Source organism: Anabrus simplex, chromosome 1 (genome assembly GCF_040414725.1).
Source record: "Anabrus simplex isolate iqAnaSimp1 chromosome 1, ASM4041472v1, whole genome shotgun sequence".
In the NCBI taxonomy this organism is placed as follows: domain Eukaryota; kingdom Metazoa; phylum Arthropoda; class Insecta; order Orthoptera; family Tettigoniidae; genus Anabrus; species Anabrus simplex.
The window spans coordinates 213,949,025-213,969,702 of NC_090265.1; the positions used below are offsets into that span (position 1 = coordinate 213,949,025).

The following is a 20,678-nucleotide window of genomic DNA, read 5'->3' on the forward strand; positions in this document are numbered from 1 at the left end:
GGCTAGAGCATCTTGCTGCAGAAATAAATTCACTGAGTTAAAGACAGGAGGTGTACTCTGAAGAAAGTAGCAAAACAGTTTTGTGTGTGGGTCTTGTATGAAAGATTTTAGTTTCAAACTGCTTGGTGCTCTCATTTTTATGGTGGGTCTCACTACAAAACATTAGTATCAAAGCTTCCCACTGCTCAAGAACTCTATTAATAGACTGAAGAAGCGAGAGCCAAGGAGTACTAACATATTTCAAAATTTTGTGACCCTCTGTGCCACAAACAGCCTTATATACCTTTCAACGTGCTTTGCCTTTTAGAACTCTTATCAAGATAGTAATATAACAGAACCAAAAAGTTCATACATTGACTGGTAATTGGGCTGCTGCTTTTTGTGCACAGATGTGTATGAGATGACATGAACAACCTGGGACATAAACAGAAGAATGCCTGTCCTTCACAAATTTGGCAACACCATTATTTGCCCCTATCATTGTGTATGCATTGTCAGATGAAAAATAAATGTAATTTTCCCATGGAATGACTAAAGAAGACAATTCACTATTAATAACAGAGAAAATTCCCTCAGCTGTATTGTTGGTACTCTCTAACAATGACAATAGAAGAGTTGATATTTAGACTCTCTGAGCATTAAAGAAAGATACAACTGTAGGATAAAGTTCAACTGCATTTGAATCCTTACTACCATCAGTAGCCAAATAAAAAGGCATTATTTGCAAAAGTTCACTTATTTCCTTTTTTGCCTCAGATACTGTGTACTGAACTAAAGCAGAGGTTGTAGTTCTTGCACAACCATATTTCTGAGATATTTTAGAGTCAGGGAACATGGATCTAAAATTTCCAGTGTGGTCTGAAAGTGATAACAGAATATGCTCCAAAAGAAATGATGTGAACAGCAATTCGGCATTTGTCACTGCAGTTTCATTATATTTTACGAAGAACGATGAAACAGACGGGTTTCATAATTTTGATTCACCGTATGTGTGATGTTTCCTTGATTCTATGTGTCTTCTGCAATCATCTCGTTCACCGTGAGCCACTGAGAAATCACACGAACACACACTGCAGAACACGTGGTTTGTGGTTTTCACTAACACATGAAGCAAGTAGGCATGACCATTCCTTTGTGTAACCATCTTGATATTTCTGTAACACTGCTGTCTTCTTAGAAGAAGATGCAATCTGACAATCGCTCTGCTTCATTTTACAAAACCAATCACTTCTTTTCGAATAAACGACTAGGATAATTAGAATTCAAATGTGCTAAATATGCCACTCGTTCTATGCACACAACAGAGAGAGAGCCGAATGCGCACACTGGAGAACAGCAGAGCAAGGAGTAGAGCCTACTTCACGGCTGACTTGATGCGTCATTCTAGCTAAGAGAGCAGCGTATACCAATGTAGCTAGCCGTGATTTCACAACGCTCGTGGGAAACAAAAGGAAGTGATGACCAAATAACTGCCAAATATGTTTAGTTGCCAAATACAAACAATGAAATGAGGAGGGTTAACCAGTAATGAATGCTCTAAGGGATTGAACACTTTTTACTTCTTTCCCTTTTCTCGTAGAAATTAATTTTTATTGTGACAATGCTGCTTTTCTGTGATAATTTCCCCTTCGACCATAATGCTGTAATCGTGAAGTGAAATCCGTAATCATTAAGGACAATCCATAATAGTTGGCACCTTTGCATCAGCAGAATAAATATACGCTGACTGACAGAGCAAATGCAACACCAAGAAGGAGTGGTTCGAAAGGGATGAAAGTTGGGGAAAAAGCAGAGACGGCACGGACGAATAATTGATGTTTATTTCAAACCTATATGCAGGTTACACAATGCGCACGGCATCGACTCAGTAGGATGTAGGACCACCGTGAGCGGCGATGCACGCAGAAACACGTCGAGGTACAGAGTCAATAAGAGTGCGGATGGTGTCCTGAGGATTGGTTCTCCATTCTCTGTCAACCATTTGCCACAGTTGGTCGTCCGTACGAGGCTGGGGCAGAGTTTGCAAACGGCGTCCAATGAGATCCCACACGTGTTCGATTGGTGAGAGATCCGGAGAGTACGCTGGCCACGGAAGCATCTGTACACCTCGTAGAGCCTGTTGGGAGATGCGAGCAGTGTGTGGGCAGGCATTATCCTGCTGAAACAGAGCATTGGGCAGCCCCTGAAGGTACGGGAGTGCCACCGGTCGCAGCACATGCTGCACGTAGCGGTGGGCATTTAACGTGCCTTGAATACGCACTAGAGGTGACGTGGAATCATACGCAATAGCGCCCCAAACCATGATGCCGCGTTGTCTAGCGGTAGGGCGCTCCACAGTTACTGCCGGATTTGACCTTTCTCCATGCCGACGCCACACTCGTCTGCGGTGACTATCACTGACAGAACAGAAGCGTGACTCATCGGAGAACACGACGTTCCGCCATTCCCTCATCCAAGTCGCTCTAGCCCGGCACCATGCCAGGCGTGCACGTCTATGCTGTGGAGTCAATGGTAGTCTTCTGAGCGGACACTGGGAGTGCAGGCCTCCTTCAACCAATCGAGGGGAAATTGTTCTGGTCGATATTGGAACAGCCAGGGTGTCTTGCACATGCTGAAGAATGGCGGTTGACGTGGCGTGCGGGGCTGCCACCGCTTGGCGGCGGATGCGCCGATCCTCGCGTGCTGACGTCACTCGGGCTGCGCCTGGACCCCTTGCACGTGCCACATGTCCCTGCGCCAACCATCTTCACCACAGGCGCTGCACCGTAGACACATCCCTATGGGTATCGGCTGCGATTTGACGAAGCGACCAACCTGCCCTTCTCAGCCCGATCACCATACCCCTCGTAAAGTCGTCTGTCTGCTGGAAATGCCTCCGTTGACGGCGGCCTGGCATTCTTAGCTATACACGTGTCCTGTGGCACACGACAACACGTTCTACAATGACTGTCGGCTGAGAAATCACGGTACGAAGTGGGCCATTCGCCAACGCCGTGTCCCATTTATCGTTCGCTACCTGCGCAGCACAGCGGCGCATTTCACATCATGAGCATACCTCAGTGACGTCAGTCTACCCTGCAATTGGCATAAAGTTCTGACCACTCCTTCTTGGTGTTGCATTTGCTATGTCAGTCAGTGTATATAAACCATTTACAATTCTACTGTATTTGTAGAACGAGCAATTGGCATAAATGTGCAGCCAGTTGCTGTTTTTAGCTTATACTGTAAAATTAACAACATGGACATAAGCTCTTTTGCTACTCAGGTACGAAAATAAAGGTTGGTTACGAATCTAAGGTTAACTAATATGTATAGCTAGGTCAACGCAGAGGTCAATTTTCTTTAGTTTTTATATTCTAATTTTTCCAAGCACCTTTCATTTTTAATACAGTTCTATTACAGTAGAAGTCTGATATAGCGAGCACGGCATATAACGAGAACCCCGTTATAATAACAAATTTTGTCTGCCCCTTCAAAATTCCTATATTAAACTGTGTATTATTCTTCGGTTACAGCGAGAGCCCTATCACCGATGCATCTGTTATTACGAGCGATTAGGTGCGCGCTACTTTTTCTGTTACTGATATTTATGCACCCCAATGATTATGTTTCGTGCGATCAATCACGCTTGGTATAGTTTTCTCGCTATGTCCACTAGTGAGGTCTCTCGTCGACATTCGAAGGCGATGTCGGATTCGATTAGTAATACCCGTCGACTGCTGTTCTGTAAAGAAAATTCGAAATGAAAGAGAACATGTATTCGTAATAAATGCGTAAATAATGTGTCCAATAACAGTTGTTAACTTGCTAAAATAAAGGCTGAATAAACGATATCTTAATTTTAATGCTAAATACTGCATTTAAGTAAGAATGGGATAAACCTCGAGATATGGTGGAGTGCATCTTTGATTTCAGAGGTTAGTTTATATCTTCTCGCGTCTGGTTAAAATACGGAAAGGTTATTATCCTGTACATTTATAGCGAGAAGGTTATTATTTCTCTACTGGTACTTGAAGTATGTTTTCATCACACATATAGTACGGATAAGTTAGGACAGGTGACGCTGTTTGAATAAGAAAACTGAAATGTTTGCCACAAAATGCCATTGATCATCTTCGGTACGGTATAGTTTTCTCATTATGTGCATTTGCGAGCTCTCTCAATGACATTCGAAAACTACGTTGGAGTCGATTAGTAATAACCGTCGACTGCTGTTCTGTTAAGGAAATTCTAAATGAAAGAGAATAACAAATTTTCGTAATAAATTCAGAAATAATGTGGCCGAGAGCAGTTATTCACTCGTTAAAAATAAAGGCTGTAGTAAACTATATCTTAATCTTAATGTTATACACTGAAATTAAGTAAGAATGTAATACACCTTAAGATATGGCAGAGTACATCACTGATTTCAGAGGACAATTTATATTTTCCTGCGTCTAGTTAAATTTCAGAAAGGCCATTCCCATGTAAATTTTTATCGAGGAGGTTATCATTTCTCTACATGCGTTTGAAATGTTTTCATGATTCATAGACGGCTGATGCCATTTGAAGAAGAAAACGGAAATTTTTGCCACAGAAGCCTCTGGAGTGATACTGTATTTCTCTACAACCAAACCATTATTTTCTTAGAATCTCATGTGAAAAATCAAGGGTCGTCTTGCATTCATGGCCTAACAGTAATGAATACCACTGGCAACTACCGTGGTAACCACTGTGCATGCGGAAATGCAGAATAATTGTGCAGCCGCAAGAAAATACGGCATAGACCTAACTAAAGCCAATATTCAGCGTCAGCATGAAGACAAAGATAGCTAAAAATGCATACTATAAAAAAAAAAAAAATGCATTCAGTGGCCCACAACAAGGATGCTTTAAAGAAGTTGAAGATAAAATTGTGAGGTATGTGCACAAAAAACCGCAAGGGCCATACCACGGCACAGTAAACTCGTTCGTTGACATTCGACGTCCACGAATAGGCCTATACATCGCTAACCACTGAAGTTGGCTGAACGCAGCAAGCGAGACATGCGTGTAGCAGCCGGTTGTAGCTGACGCTGAGTAAAAGTAACAGTTTTACAGACAGCAAGAACATTTTCCTGATGGATCGTTGTATTGTAGAGACAAATTATTAAACAAAATTTAAAACACCACCTAATCGATACTTTATTTCTTGCCTTTTGGCAGAATTATAAAAGATTGTCATATACAGGACATGTTTCGACCACTTAGTGGACATCTTCAGCTGTCTTTAAAATAGCTTAGATGAAACAATTTGATTAGTAAGTACATCTTAAATTACTTTCCCATGGGAACTTATAACTATTGCTTAAAGCCCTTGAAATTTGGGAGGGGGAAGGGGGAATAAGTGTGTGGGGGTATTTTAGTGATGTGGTGTGTAAAAAGGTACTTAAATTACAATTTGCGTCTACGATAATATTAAAAAACTTATTTTCTAATTGAACATATTTAAAAAATATTAAAACGTCTGTAATTGGGTATTTTTTCTAAAAACACTAGGTGGCTTGATCTTGCTTATGTAAAAATCGATGTGTAAAACAGTCTTCACGTTTTGCAGTATTGTAGAGATGAGTGGAATAGATATTGCCAGCAAATTTTCAACAAGTTCTCTTTGATATTATGATTCCAATTTTAAGTTAATGGTTATTAAACCCGCAGAAATAAAGGATAACTGTACAGCAAAAAAAAAAACCACGGCATAACTAAACTAAATGTTTAGTGTTTGTGTGAAGACTAAGATAATCTAAAAATGCGTACTGTACAAGAAAGGCATTTATATGATTTTACAAAGTGCTTTTTAAGCCTAATTAAATTTTTTTGAAGGAAAAAGTAGGGGTCGTATTGCATTCAGGGTTGTCTTGGATGAAATTAAACACACACTTTCAAGTAGTATCGGATTTCGAAAAATAACAAACAAGTAGCCGTAGTATGGATATCATCTGCGAAAACACAAGTTTTGAACAAACTGACTGCAGTTTCATACCAATTTTAATGTATGCCAGGGTTTTCCCCGACTTTTACAAAAATGGGACAAAACGACAATCCGCTATAGCGAGTAAATTTTTTGCTGTTGTGAATTCTCGCTATAGCGGACTTCTACTGTATATAGTATTGATAAATTAAGGGTACTACATTGAGATAAAATTGTACGGAGAGGTACACCTGCCCCATTCATTTACATGAAGCGCCGTGGAAAATGTCATGTTAAATCTAAAACTCACAACAACTAGCGCAAGAAGTCTGGACTTTTCTCTACAGATGTTTCTACCAAAAGAACTTATGTTATGCCCTCTAGTGTGAAGAGGAACTATTAAAATCCTAAAGTAATTTTTTATTTTCTTACTACACTGAGTTGATTATTCTTTGTTTTTGGTATGTTAAAGTTGTCAATACTTCGATCTCTTCCCGCCAACTTAAGATGCTGGTCAATAGAAAATTTTGTGTACTTATTTTTCAGCCAATTACATTTATCTTGTAACTATTTAATTATCCAATAGAAACTGGGGGCGTGTCGGGCCTTAGCCCAGAGCTCTCTAGAACCTTCCTCTCGGGTATAAAAGCTGGCACATTTTCGACCTGGCTGTCTTATTCATCGCTCCAGTTTAGTGTGTGTGTGGTTATTAAGGAGGTGGGGGGCCTCGTCCATCAGTGAGCAGACCAGCAGCTCAACCGTTTTCTGCCTGCAACATTTGTAACTTAAATTTTCTCCATCTAGTCACTTCAGTAGTATAGGCTTAGTCTCTGTAACTGCAGGCCAGAAGCCCAAATAGGGTTTTAATCTTGTAATTGCAAATTTCAAGGAGTGAAAGTGTCCGGCTCCACATCATCTTTATTTTTGGTCCAGTACATTTAACCTGTTGTTTTTACCACAAAGGCCCGGTAGATTGGTTATTTGATAGCCCCGTGAAATTCCATTTCATTCTGTGTAAATATGTTAGACTGTTGAGCATCTAAGACAGTAAATACTGTTGGAATTGTAAAATGTAGGTAGTGACTGATACACCTGAACATTTTGTTGAAAATGTAAATTTTATAGGGTGAAGACGCTCTGGGTGTTAATGTAAATATTGAAGGATGCCTTTGGAAGGCTGTAATGGTGTAATGTTCGGAGAATAGTGTCCTAGACTCCTAGATAATTTTATGGAGCAAAAGGTCTTCTTGAAACATTGTATATTTTGAATACTCTGCAAACGAAATTGGGAGGGTCATCTCCTTGACGGTTTTTTGAAAGGAGCTGCAGCGCTCACTGGAGAATGTATAATTAATTAGTCAGCCTCAAGCTCAAGGTGGTTGTTATGCGATATTCCAAAACTGTTTACACTATATTATGATCTTTTGTACCTGAATTTTGTAGTCTTATTTCCGGAGGAAAAAAGAGAGAGAGAGAGCTGAGAAAGAAATATAACCATAAAGTTTTCATCAATCTTCTCATTGTTCTATCTTAACCCATTCTTGCCCGCACCTTCTTTCACCTCTGTCCACCACGGGATCCCCGGAACAAAAATAATGAAGAAAAAAAAAATGGTATAGCTTTTACCTGACATTTGCAAATGATTTATCTCTGTTCTGACAAAATGCTGGATAGCCCATTTTTGTGAGCACAAATTCAATTATGCCTGGCAAGTGTCATTTTAGAATTTTGTAATTCTTATATAAAAATTTATTTTGAAATAAGATTTCTGTACTCGCTGTTAACAATACTTTACTTAGTGTAGGAAGAAAATGAGGAAAAAATCCAAAGCAACACCACTGATGATCAAGTAGAAAAATTAAATATTTTTAGGGTTTAATGAGTGCACAATCTACCTGTACCAGCAGTGTGGTGGGCAGGAAGGGAAGGAGTCGTACCAAATTGAGGTCGGCTGAGGTCCTGAGTCAAATCCTTCATCAGCTCCTCCTTTTCAGTCTTACGGGCAAAACAGTAGTCAGAAATTTTGTTCTGGAATGTTACCAGCAGCTGCAAATAAGATTTTTTTTTTTATTAGTACAGCTAAAAGATACAAATGTCTGATTATAATTATGATATACTAAATCAACAATAACAAAAAGAAAAATTTAAACATAACACTTTAAAATACACTGGAATATTTTAAGCAGACTCTTTCTAGTGAACAGCCAGAAGACTGGTCAGTTGCCATGAATGCTCTCCCAAGTTTTATGATCGGCATCAGGTGTGAGTGGCGCAATGCATGTCCCCATCAGGAAAGACATTTCTGGATTGTTAGCACCAGTGATCTCTTTTGCATAACTTTATCAAGGACTTTAACATTTGACACTTTTTTCAGTCCAAGATATTCTCGACATTTTATGATAGCACGATTCAAATGCTTTCAGGCATCTGATTTCTACCTACCTGGTTTAATGTCCAAGTTTCTGAGCCATGTAGTGTCAATGTCCAGATGAATGTGACTAGCATCCTAATTTGAAGATTTAGACTGTTTGTGCACAGTATTATGATTTCTTCATAAAAGCTGTTCTCGCCTGTGCTATTCTACACTTGACTTGTGTGGTACGCTTGGCATCTTCAGTTATTTTCTGCCCAAGGTACATGAATGTTTTTACTGTTCAGTTTTCTCATTACATACACTTAATAGAAGATTTACAGGTGTGTGTGTTTTTTTTTTTGTTTTCGCACACAATTGGGAACATGCATCATTTTCAAAAATATTTTTTTTGAAAAGTACACCAATGAAATAGTACGTAAACGTATTACATTGTGGTATGTTGCCTTGTTTTCTACCATTAAAAAAATATTTAATAGTGCCTTTCCGCAAGGCGAGTGAAACGGCCTCTGACGTAAGCGGCGCGCTGTGACGTCACGATCCAGTACGCATGGAGCTCTACCAGCCGTTGTGCATCAGCCGTTGCTAAAAGCCGATTGTTTATTATTCATGATCGCGAATAACTTCAAAATGACAGAAGAAAGGTTCAAAACAGCACAATCAGACAATCTATCATGTGTAGATGTCATCATTCTTGAAAAATAGTGACTTTTGTGGCCGCAGAATTTCGCGGATAAAAAACAAGTTTTTAAGTGGCATCTTTTATATACGTGCAATGTACTGTAACCCATAGTATTAGGATAACAACGAACCTGGATAGATATCACATCACTTTCAACATTTCCTTCTAGACTGATTCCCCTATTAAAGAACAACATTACATTTTCGGGCTTTCAGCATTAGTAAAGTAAGAAATCGGATTTCAGCACTAACATAAACATATAGGTAGCATTATAGTACTAGTCCGCTTCTGTGGTGTAGTGGTTAATGTGTGCCACTCCCGGAGGCCCGGTTTCGATTCCCGGCTCTGCCATGAAAGTTGAAAACAAATAGTACGAGGGATGGAACGGGGTCTACTCAGCCTCGGGAGGTCAACTGAGTAGAAGGGTTTCGAATCCCACCTCAGCCATCCTTGAAGTGGTTTTTCGTATTTTCCTACTTCTCCTCCAGGCACCTAAGGCCACGGCCGTTTCCTTCCCTCTTCCTTGTCTATCCCTTCCGATCCTCCCATCCTCCAAAGGCCCCTGTTGAGCATAACAGGTGAGGCCTCCTGGGAGAGGTAATGGCCCTCCTCACCAGTTTCATCACCATACTCAAAGTCTCACGTTCCAGGACACTGCCCTGGAAGTGGTAGAGGTGAAATCCCTCGCTGAGTCCGAGAGAAATTCAACCCTGAAGGATAAACTGATTAAGAAAGAAAGAAAGAAGGAAAGAAAGAAAGAAAGATCATAGTACTATAGGGCTATAATCTATCATTCCCAAAAAAATATATATATATATATTTATGGTTGGGACAACTGGCCTACCCACTTCCGGGGCCCATGAAAGAGAATTAAATATCTTTGTGGAGGGAAAAAGTTAAACATGATAAAGGTAAATATGACTTCATCTAGTTTTCACAAGTCGGCTGAGTGGTTCAGACTGTTGAGGTGCTGGCCTTCTGACCCCAACTTGGCAAGTTCGATCCTGGTTCAGTCCGGTGGTAGTTGAAGGTGCTCAAATACGTCAGCCTCGTGTCGGTAGATTTACTGGCACGTAAAATAACTCCTGCAGGACTAAATTCCTGCACATCGGCGTCTCCGAAAATCGTAGAAGTAGTTAGCGGGGCGTGAAGCCAGTAACATTAATTACATTTGGCTTTTAACAAGCTGAGCATATCAGGAAAGAAAAGTGTCCTGGTGACATTTTAGTCGCTCATTACAGGAATGTCCTTGGGTGCTGTGACTTTAATTTTTTTGTTGTTGTTGTTGTTTGTTTTACGTCACACCGTCACATATAGGTCTTATGGCGACGATGGGACAGGAAAGGCCTAGGAATGGGAACAAAGCGGCCGTGGCCTTAGGTACAGCCTCAGCATTTGCCTGGTGTGAAAATGGGAAACCACGGAAAACCATCTTCAGGGCTGCTGGCAGTGGGGTTCAAAACCCACTATCTCCCGGATGCGAGCTCACAGCTGCGCGCTCCTAACCGCACGGCCAACTCGCGCGGTATTTTTACCCTTCGGTTTATTGACTTGGCTTGTATAACCTAAAACTTAGGCTAAGTTGGATTATATTTTAAACACCTACATCACTATTTTTACCTGTATGCAATTATGTTATTTATTTCATTAATATTATGATAATTATTATAATTGAGCATTGTTAACTTATAAGACTCCAACAGACAAGCATTGGTTTTGTGTAGAGTTACCGGTATACATTTGTTAAATTCACGTCGTTTCCTTTCATGATGTACACGCCTATTCTTTGTTACATTATAGGGTATTTAGATATAGCCTTAAATTTCTTTACCAATTAAGCTCTTCAATAATAGAAGAATAAGCCCATGCCAAGATATATTGGTAGAATTAGAGCTGTCAAAATGGTTCATAACCCCTTTGATTTATTATCTTGACATGGATCACCCAAAACATAGGTTAGGTTTGGAGAATACTTTAATAATCAGCATTATTTAATGCACCGTTTATTACTTTGATATTCCAAGATGTAATTGAAGCATTTAAATAAAGCATCATACATTAAAATTTAAAGTTTTACCACTAGAACAGCTGACATGGAAAAGTGATTTGAAAATTCAAACAAATTCATCTTACGTTAAAATCTTCAAAAAAATAAACTGTAGACTTTTCCGATATATCACCAGCATTTCTCCAGCTCGCCAAAATCTATTTCTCCCTAGTTTTAGCGTCTTTGGAACGTTTATAAACAATTTGTTTGGGATGGTATGCGATGTGCTATTGCACATCGGAACTCTACACCATTTATAAGTTTTCTGCCTCACTGTCTGCGCAGGATTCATTTTAAGTCTAAAATATACCACTCAGATTATTATCCAATGTATAGACCTCGAATTTAACCATACTAGACACTAACTAAAGTAGAAATACGCGAAGTGTATCCTGCTTCTCACAGCACACTATGTGTTATTTCGTCTGCTAATTCGGTCAACCTGTACGATGACGTCAGGCCAATGAGATCGCGTACTTGCGTGACGTGACATTTTCGTAGATTTTTTATCATGTTTGGAGTTATTATTTGTACATTCTGATCACATTTTTGAATTCTGCACGCAATTTTGTATCAGATTATCATATTTTTAATTAAAACCCCGGATCATGCATGTTCCCTATTGTTATGCATTTAATTTTTGAACTGTTTACTTTCATTCCATATCTTCTTACTGTACTTGAAATTCTCAGCATCATTGATTGTAATGTCACTGGGCTACCTGAATGAACTGCTTGGTTGTCAGCAAAAACTTTATTACATTTATCAACTCTGCATTCACTTTGATTCCCATGTTTGTATTTGCTAAGGCTTCAGTCATCATCAATTTTCCAAAAGTGTTGAAGAGAACTGGTGTTAGAAGGCAGCCTGTCTCACACCTTTCTTGATAGGTACCATTTGACCTTTCTGAAGGTCTGAAATAAGTGGGATGATCTGGTCTTTTATCCCTATATTTCTAAATAAAGGAAATAATTTGGGTCAAGGCACGAGTATAACTTTCATTTTCTACTCGGCATTCGTTCAGCAAGAATTCTAAGAAAACTAAACTATTATTCACTTAAGTAATCACATATATTGCTATCCAACCTTTTCTTGATGCATGGGGGCTAGACGTTTTTTGTTATTCCATCTATTATAATCTCAGTCTTCATCTATCTTTATTATTTCATTTGAAATTCCAGTTCGTTTAGCCATGCTTTCATTGTTCGTTCATTAAGTATGCTCAAACTCAGTGCATTTTTAACCATTTTAACTTCCCCAACTTAATTTGTTTCTGTATGCTTCCATTTTATCACCACCACCACCACCAATTTTCTGTGGCTCAGACAGATGTCAATCTTACACAACCGCATCCCCGCTCCAAATCTTCGTGACTCAATGCAAAATCTATACTGGATAAAGTTGATGTAAGTCAGTTTTTCTATAGAAACATTGGTTTTCCCCTCTCATTTTCATTCCAGTAACACTCCAAGATCCTAGAGGTGCATGAAAGGCCTTGTCAGTTAGCATGTACTTATATACCAGTACTCAGAGTAGTTGGGACTTCCATCACCTGACATGGCAGTTGGTACTTACATTAAAAGTAATACATTCTTATTCAGAGCTGATCAATGCAAAATGTATTTAGAAATGTTGACACATTTAACAAACAATACATTTCTCTTGTTTATAGCATTTATTTTATGAGGGGCAGGCAAATGAAAACCACGCCTGCTACATGGTTTTATTCAAAAGTAAATACCCAAAGTGCTAATAAATTTATCCCACTGGGAGATGATCAATTCCAGTTTTGTAGAAAGCGGTAGGTCGCTGACTGATCCACAACCACACCCAATCCGAATGAAACCGATGTCAATGAATGATTTTCTTCAGGTCACAAAAAATGTGAAAATCACAAGGTGAAAGATCCGCCTTACATGGAGGATGTTGAAGTGTTTCCCTGTCGTATGCATGGCATCCTACACATAACCCAACTCTTGTAAAACCTTCAATTATTATTAATATATTTCAATTATCTTTTATGAAATATGTAAATATGTACTGTACATTTGTATAACCTACAATATGTATTGTGAATACATCTAACCTCAAAATCTGTGTAGTCGAAAACTGTAGAAAGTTCTGTAACATTTGTATACTGGATATAATCCACTAACATTCTGAAACATATGGAGGTTTCTGGAAACTTACTGTAATGATTTATTATCCAGATACATGTGGAAACATTAGGAATGTTATAAATTCCTTCATGTGTGTTTATAAACTGTAATCGGACATCTGAGTTTGATTTACTCCAATCGAGAGGCCGGTCGATCGATCGCTCCTTTCATGATTGGATATGTTCCACTTAGAGAGTGTTGCAAGAACATTTCCAGAAGTCGACATTTCTGAACTGTTTGTCGAACTGTATATATATCGAGCTGACAGGCCGAGAAGTCAGTCAGTCAGTCAGTCAGTGTTGGAGTCGAAGTGAATGTTGGGCTCTATGGTGGAACTGTGTTGGTGACTCCGTGATGAAGTCAGTCAGTCAGTGAGACAGTGACAGAGAGAGACAGTGCAGTAAGTTAATGTAGAGTGTGGATTAGAGCAATTGGTATCTGTATCAGAATCGACTTAAGTGAGAGGGTAATCAGTCTTGCCTTATGCCGGTCAAGCAAATAATCAGTGTGTTGACTGTTGACATCTGAGTCGTCTATTTGCAAAACCGGCCATCTGCCAAAAAAATTGAAATCTACTTTTTGTGCTGAATGTGTTCTCTGCCCACTTTTATACAAGGTAGCAAACTATTAGCTGCAAGCTCGGCCTCCAAGCAGCTTATTTACTTCATTAAAAATTGGAGTTAGTTGCAAACACGGCCGTCCGCGTATGGTTATGAGTTGCAATACCGGCCATCTCCTCTAACACTAGAGGGCAGAAGAATCGCAGCAATTGTGTGGGAAAGAACAGCTTATTCATGGTGACAATTGTAGGTGTTATAGTTCTGCTGCAAGGAAAGTTGTGGTTTTTATCATAGAACTGTGTAGCTATAATAATTATATTGGGAAAAATGGACACTAAGGTTGATGAAGTGACACCTGAAAGGGCCAGAAAAAGGTAATGAAATAGCATCAGCACTTTATCATAAGCTAAATACTACTGATATGTCCAATGTTTCATTTTATAAGGTGTTTTGCTGATGGATGTGGGGGGAAGAATAAAAATGCTGTTATGATATCAGTGCTCTCCTTTTGGTTTGTCACAAAGGTACCTAAAAGCATTAAGGAAATTGAGTTAATTTTCCCTGTGACAGGCCATTCATTTTTACCATCCAATAGAGTTTTCGGGCTCATTGAAAAACAAGAAAATAGAAACTGTAATACAACCTGAGGAATTTCATAATGTTCTTTCTCAGTATGGCAAATTATTTCATCTAGGAAAAGAGGACAATGTTCCCTACTTTGACTGGAAAACAGAATGTACTTCTATTTTCAAGCCTACAGGGAAATGGCACTTCAAATTTTCTGCTGCAAAAAGGGTTATTTTGAGCAAATCAAAAGGAGGCAATTCAGTGTTAAATCAAGGTGAACCCAACTACAGAATAGACGTTGGAACAAAATTAGGCATTTGTAAGAAAGGCAAAAATGTTTTGATGATGAATCAAAAAGTTATACATACTGGTAAAATAGTAAAGAATTTAAAGGCAAAAGATGTTGAATCTCTATTGACTAAACATTTTGACCTCAGTGGAAAAATGTTAAAGTGCTTAAGTTTTACAAAGAACTCATTGATAACAATAACCTTCCACAAAACAATCCAGAAGATGAGGAAGATGCATGTGAGCACAGTGTAGACAATGGCATTAATATTTAATTTAATGTTCAATGTTTTTAACGTTCAATTTTTGAAAATTTAATTCTGGTTCATTTTGTGTAAATGAATTTGCTTTTTATACTGGATTGATTTTCTAAGGTAACTTTTAAAGAAAGCATTTTTTGTACATTTTCATTCCTTCAGTTTCTTTAGTTTGGTGCAAACCCGGCGATCTCTAAATTTGAAATTTAAATCTTTCAAATAATTATACGAATAAAACATTGGCATTCTGTAACATTCCTTACAATGCTATTTATAAGTGATATAGCAAATACAAATAATTCTAAATCTCTTTATTTAGATTTTATACATTTTTTTGGTCTCCTGAAAAATGTAACCATTTGGAGATGGCAGGTTTTGCAAATAGACGACTGATCTGTACTTTTCAGAATTGACTCTGTGATGGTGAGAATTTTTTGGTATCTGTACTGACAGAATCGATAGTAAATTGCTTCAGCGTGTTTCCCTTAGTAGTGTATTGTTGTGCATAACTGTGTATAACTGTGTTGTTAAGGAATAGATGTAATGACACTAAAGTGGTTTTATGTAAGGAAGTGAACGTATCTCGTGTGATATTTATTTACACCAAAATAAAATCGTATTGAGAAAGATATCCCAACCACATTCTTGAAGCGTAGTATTTGCCCGATTGGAAGTATGGGGGCAAGCATTATCATGCAACAGGATGACTTTCGGCCCGTGATGATATCGGACAGAAATGTATACTCTTCCTCGTGGTACTGCAGCTGATGACTAAGAGATGCCATTCTATCAATCTTTTGTCCCTCTGTCAGTTGACGCAGAACCCACTCCGTGCAAATTTTGTGGAAATGCAAGTTATCTTTGATAATGGCATGCATGGAGGTATGGCTAATGCTGACCTAAATACAAATTCCTTCCTCCATGATTTGTTAGTTTTCCCGGATAAGGCCATCAATCCACTATCACATCAGGAGTAATGGCTCGATTGGCCTGTCCTGGGCACGCATCGTCTTGCAGTGATGTGCGCCCTTCTCGGAATCTCCCATGCCACTCGTGCACACTCGTCATGGACATGCAGTGTTCGCCATACATGTCAGACATGCAACTAGTTTTGCATACTCCAGTACCCTCAGCCACCAGAAAATGAACCACATTTTTCTGCTCGTCTTTGCTTGCCTCCATTTCTACAGCTGGATGAACACGTGCACCAGCAAAGACATAAACCAACAACTGCACGCACCTGCGAGTTGTCACTATGCAGTTGTACCACAGTGATGGCAGTATCGATATATAACAACAGTGTTGCCACCTTTCATGTAGAATGTGTGTTATTACATGAAATAAACTTCACGTGTTATGGTGGATGTTCGGTTTTCATTTGATTGTCCCTTATATATAACTCATTACTAGAGTAGACTGGCAGTACCATTTCAAAAAAAATTGTTTAAAATAAGTCATATCTTTGGATTAATGCAATATGAATATTGAATCGAAAACTTTGATTCATTTTATGAAGCACTAATTAATTTTATGGTTTTTGGATATGCTGTAGTGCCGGAATTTTTTCCTGCAAGATTTCTTTTTACATGCCAATAAATCTATTGGCATAAAGTTGGCGCAACTGAGGAACTTCAAAATACTACTGCAGTAAGGCGGGATCTAATGCGCCAACTTGAGCTCAGAAGGCCAGCACTCAACTATCCGAGCTATTCAGCTTGGCGAACGATGTCTTATCTCTCAGTTTAGTTTTAAATGGATGTACTAATTTGAGTTATTTCACCTTACCAATTACATATTTACTAACAATTCTGTCACATTTTTCTAAAGTTATTATGAACAAAAACTCTGATTAGAGGCTTATGTCAGTTGCTGGTAACAATGGACAATCAAGGATTTTTACTAAACAAGCAAAGATTTAATTAGGTCTGTCCAGTCCAATTCGCTATGGTAATAGAGTAGATCGTACAGCCAGCGACTATGCGCTGAGTGTCAGGCAGCAAGAAATAACTCAACCCCCTAAGAGGACCAACGGCTTCAGGTGGATGAGTTTTCTTAGGTGGGGTGATGGTCCCCCTCAGTGTACAAAATGACACTGGAACCCATCAAGCAACATTTGTCCGCAGGTTAGGGGCGGCTGCTGAAGGCGCCTGTACTTTATGTTAGGAACGGCCTCATCACTTCCTTGTAGCAGCTCTAAAATGCCTTTGAGAGTGGCAAATCAATCTTAACAACAGCCTTAAAATGAGTGCAAATATGGTGCAGCCTCGAAAAATGCTAGGGTGTCTATGTCTGGAACACACACATCATTACTACACAAGACGGAAGGCAGCTTCAGCCATAGCTCCTCCAAGGTCACAGTAGGAGTGGATTTTGACAACAACAAGGTATGAAACCATTCTTTTATATACCAAGTTTCCTTGTGCAGACACGTTTAAAAAAAAAAAAAGCAAATCCCCCATTTTATTTCATTTGAGATTATGGGGAGGCTCCTTTATTAATAGCAAAACAGCAATCAGCTTCAAGGTTCCTGAACTAACCAAATTCAAGACATTTTGTAAATTTAAAACAAATAGCAGCCACCTTGGAGGGAGTAAATGAAGTGAATACCTAGCAATATTCATAACAGTGACAAAGGAAAGTTATATTTTTTCAAAACTTTTTAATAGAAGACAACCAGAATATTTTAGTGATAAAAGTGCTGGAAACATTTTTTACAACATCTGTTCAAAAGAATAGAAATTATTTTTTTTATATAGGCTAACTACAAGTAGATCCATTTCCCTCTCATTTCACTATCCCATTCAACCATCCGCATTGTTTTTAATTTATTTTAAATTTACGTAGCATTTAAGAAAAGCAAGGTACCTGTCCAGAAGTTCTTAAAAATATAAAATACTTAGTGAATCACCTAAGCAATGTAAAACAGCTGAAGATGTTCTAAAAAGGAACGAAACATGTACTGTGTATGATTAATTGATTTGCTAAAATGCAAATATAAGTATCAAAAAGGTGGAAGATTTCTTATTGTTGTTAAGTCTTTGTAAAATAGGATTTGATATGGGAAATGAAGCTGATTTCTTGCAATCTTGGCTCCATAGCCGTTGCGTGTTATGCCGGGCTAAGGAAGAAAATCAATACTAATAAAGTAAAGAAGAATTATGACCTGCACCTGTTAATGAGAATTATAAGAAAATTACACAAACAATAAAACTGACGAGTTGGCCGTGCGCGTAGAGGCGCGCGGCTGTGAGCTTGCATCCGGGAGATAGTAGGTTCGAATCCCACTATCGGCAGCCCTGAAAATGGTTTTCCATGGTTTCCCATTTTCACACCAGGCAAATGCTGGGGGCTGTACCTTAATTAAGGCCACGGCTGCTTCCTTCCAACTCCTAGGCCTTTCCTATCCCACCATCGCCATAAGACCTATCTGTGTCGGTGCGACGTAAAGCCCCTAAAAAAAACTGGCAGATGATTTGGAAGAATTAGTACCAATTAAAAAAAAAAAAAAAAAGTGAAAATTTAGTTCTATTAATGGTTCATGTTTGTGGGTTACTGCAGTCACGTCCTAGTTCGTGAACCATGGGCAACGGCTGAGTGGCCTAGTAAGTGGTCCTGAGAGTCGGGATACCAGTTGCTATGGAATGGGAGTGGGCATCTCGGACATATTCTGAGTCGTTGCCCTCCTTGTGCTCAGGCGGCTAGGACTATACAATTCACCGGTGGTCCATAACCCGTTAGAGGAGAGATCCTCACTTGGACTACGTGCAAGTAGGGCAGCATCCTGCTTCAGGAATTAACCGACCTCAGAACACTTTACGCAAGCCTCGGACCTATGGGAGTAATGGAGGCCCACTCCCATTTGACAGGCGAGGGACTCCTTGGAAACAACTTGGCGAACGAAATGGAATTCGATGGGGAGCTATCAATATTAATGGGGCTTATGGAAGAAAGAAGGTAGAACTGGCTGAGTCAGCAAAGATGATTCATCTGGATGTGCTAGGAGTAAGTGATATTCGGGTAAGGGGAGATAATGAGGAAGAGATAGGAGATTATAAAGTGTACTTGACGGGTGTTAGAAAGGGAAGGGCAGAGTCTGGGGTAGGGCTCTTTATCAGGAATACCATTGCACGCAACAAAGTTTCTGTTAGGCATGTAAATGAGCGAATGATGTGGGTAGATTTGTCAGTTGCAGGAATTAGGACTAGAACTGTGTCCGTGTATACACCATGTGAGGGTGCAGATGAGGATGAAGTTGACAAGTTTTATGAAGCATTGAGTGACATCGTGGTCAGGGTGAACAGCAAGGATAGAATAGTGCTAATGGGCGATTTCAATGCGAGAGTTGGGAATAGAACTGAAGGATACGAAAGGGTGATTGGTAAATGTGGAGAAGATATGGAAGCTGATGGGAATGGGAAGCGTTTGCTGGACTTCTATGTTAGTATGGGTTTAGCTGTTACGAATACATTCTTCAAGCATAAGGCTATTCACCGCTACACATGGGAGGCTAGGGGTACCAGATCCATAATAGACTATATCTTAACAGACTTTGAATTCAGGAAATCTTTTAGGAATGTAAGAGTTTTTCGGGAATTTTTCGATGATACAGACCACTATCTGATCTGTAGTGAACTAAGTATCTCTAGGCCTAGGGTAGAGAAAGTGAAATCTGTCTGCAAACGAATGAGGGTAGAAAATATCCAGGATGAGGAAATTAGACAGAAGTACATGGATATGATTAGTAAGAAGTTTCGAACAGTAGACAGTAAGCAGGTTCAGGATATAGAAAGTGAATGGGTGGCATACAGGCATGCTGTAGTAGAAACAGCAAGGGAATGCCTAGGAACAACTGTGTGTAAAGATGGGAAAAGCGAACATCTTGGTGGAATGATGAAGTGAGAGCAGCCTGTAAACGTAAAAATCAGGCTTATCAGAAATGGCTCCAAACAAGGGCCGAGGCAGACAGGGATTGGTACATAGATGAAAGAAACAGAGCGAAACAAATAGTTGTTGAATCCAAAAAGAAGTCATGGGAAGATTTTGGTAATAACTTGGAGGCTAGGTCAAGCAGCAGGGAAACCTTTCTGGACAGTAATAAAGAATCTTAGGAAGGGAGGGAAAAAGGAAATGAACAGTGTTTTGAGTAATTCAGGTGAACTCATAATAGATCCCAGGGAATCACTGGAGAGGTGGAGGGAATATTTTGAACATCTTCTCAATGTAAAAGGAAATCATCATGGTGGTGTTGCAAACAGCCAAGCTCATGGGGAGGAGGAAAATGATGTTGGTGAAATTATGCTTGAGGAAGTGGAAAGGATAGTAAATAAACTCCATTGTCATAAGGCAGCAGGAATAGATGAAATTAGACCTGAAATGGTGAAGTATAGTGGGAAGGCAGGAATGAAATGGCTTCATAGAGTAGTAAAATTGGCGTGGAGTGTTGGTAAGGTACCTTCAGATTGGACAAAAGCAGTAATTGCACCTATCTATAAGCAAGGGAACAGGAAGGATTGCAATAACTTTCGAGGTATCTCATTGATTAGTATACCAGGCAAAGTATTCACTGGCATCTTGGAAGGGAGGGTGCGATCAGTCGTTGAGAGGAAGTTGGATGAAAGCCAGTGTGGTTTCAGACCACAGAGAGGCTGTCAGGATCAGATTTTCAGTATACGCCAGGTAATTGAAAAATGCTACGAGAGGAATAGGCAGTTGTGTTTATGTTTCGTAGATCTAGAGAAAGCATATGACAGGGTACCGAGGGAAAAGATTTTCGCTATACTGGGGGACTATGGAATTAAAGGTAGATTATTAAAATCAA

General features: G+C 39.3%; 1 protein-coding gene across 3 annotated transcripts in view; it reads right to left on the reverse strand.

Moving 5' to 3' along the window:
• The window catches only part of ALiX (programmed cell death 6-interacting protein-like protein AliX), a 275,620-nt gene that overhangs the window by 70,608 nt on the left and 184,334 nt on the right, over positions 1 to 20,678 (reverse strand). Inside the window, exon 13 of one of the 3 annotated variants that reach the window (XM_067158494.2) lies at positions 7,867 to 7,975. In XM_067158494.2, the coding sequence (XP_067014595.1) occupies positions 7,867 to 7,975 (109 nt within the window). Of the gene's footprint in view, positions 1 to 7,824; positions 7,976 to 20,678 lie in introns of all 3 variants that reach the window. The other 2 variants (XM_067158486.2, XM_067158479.2) reach the window with 2 other exon arrangements.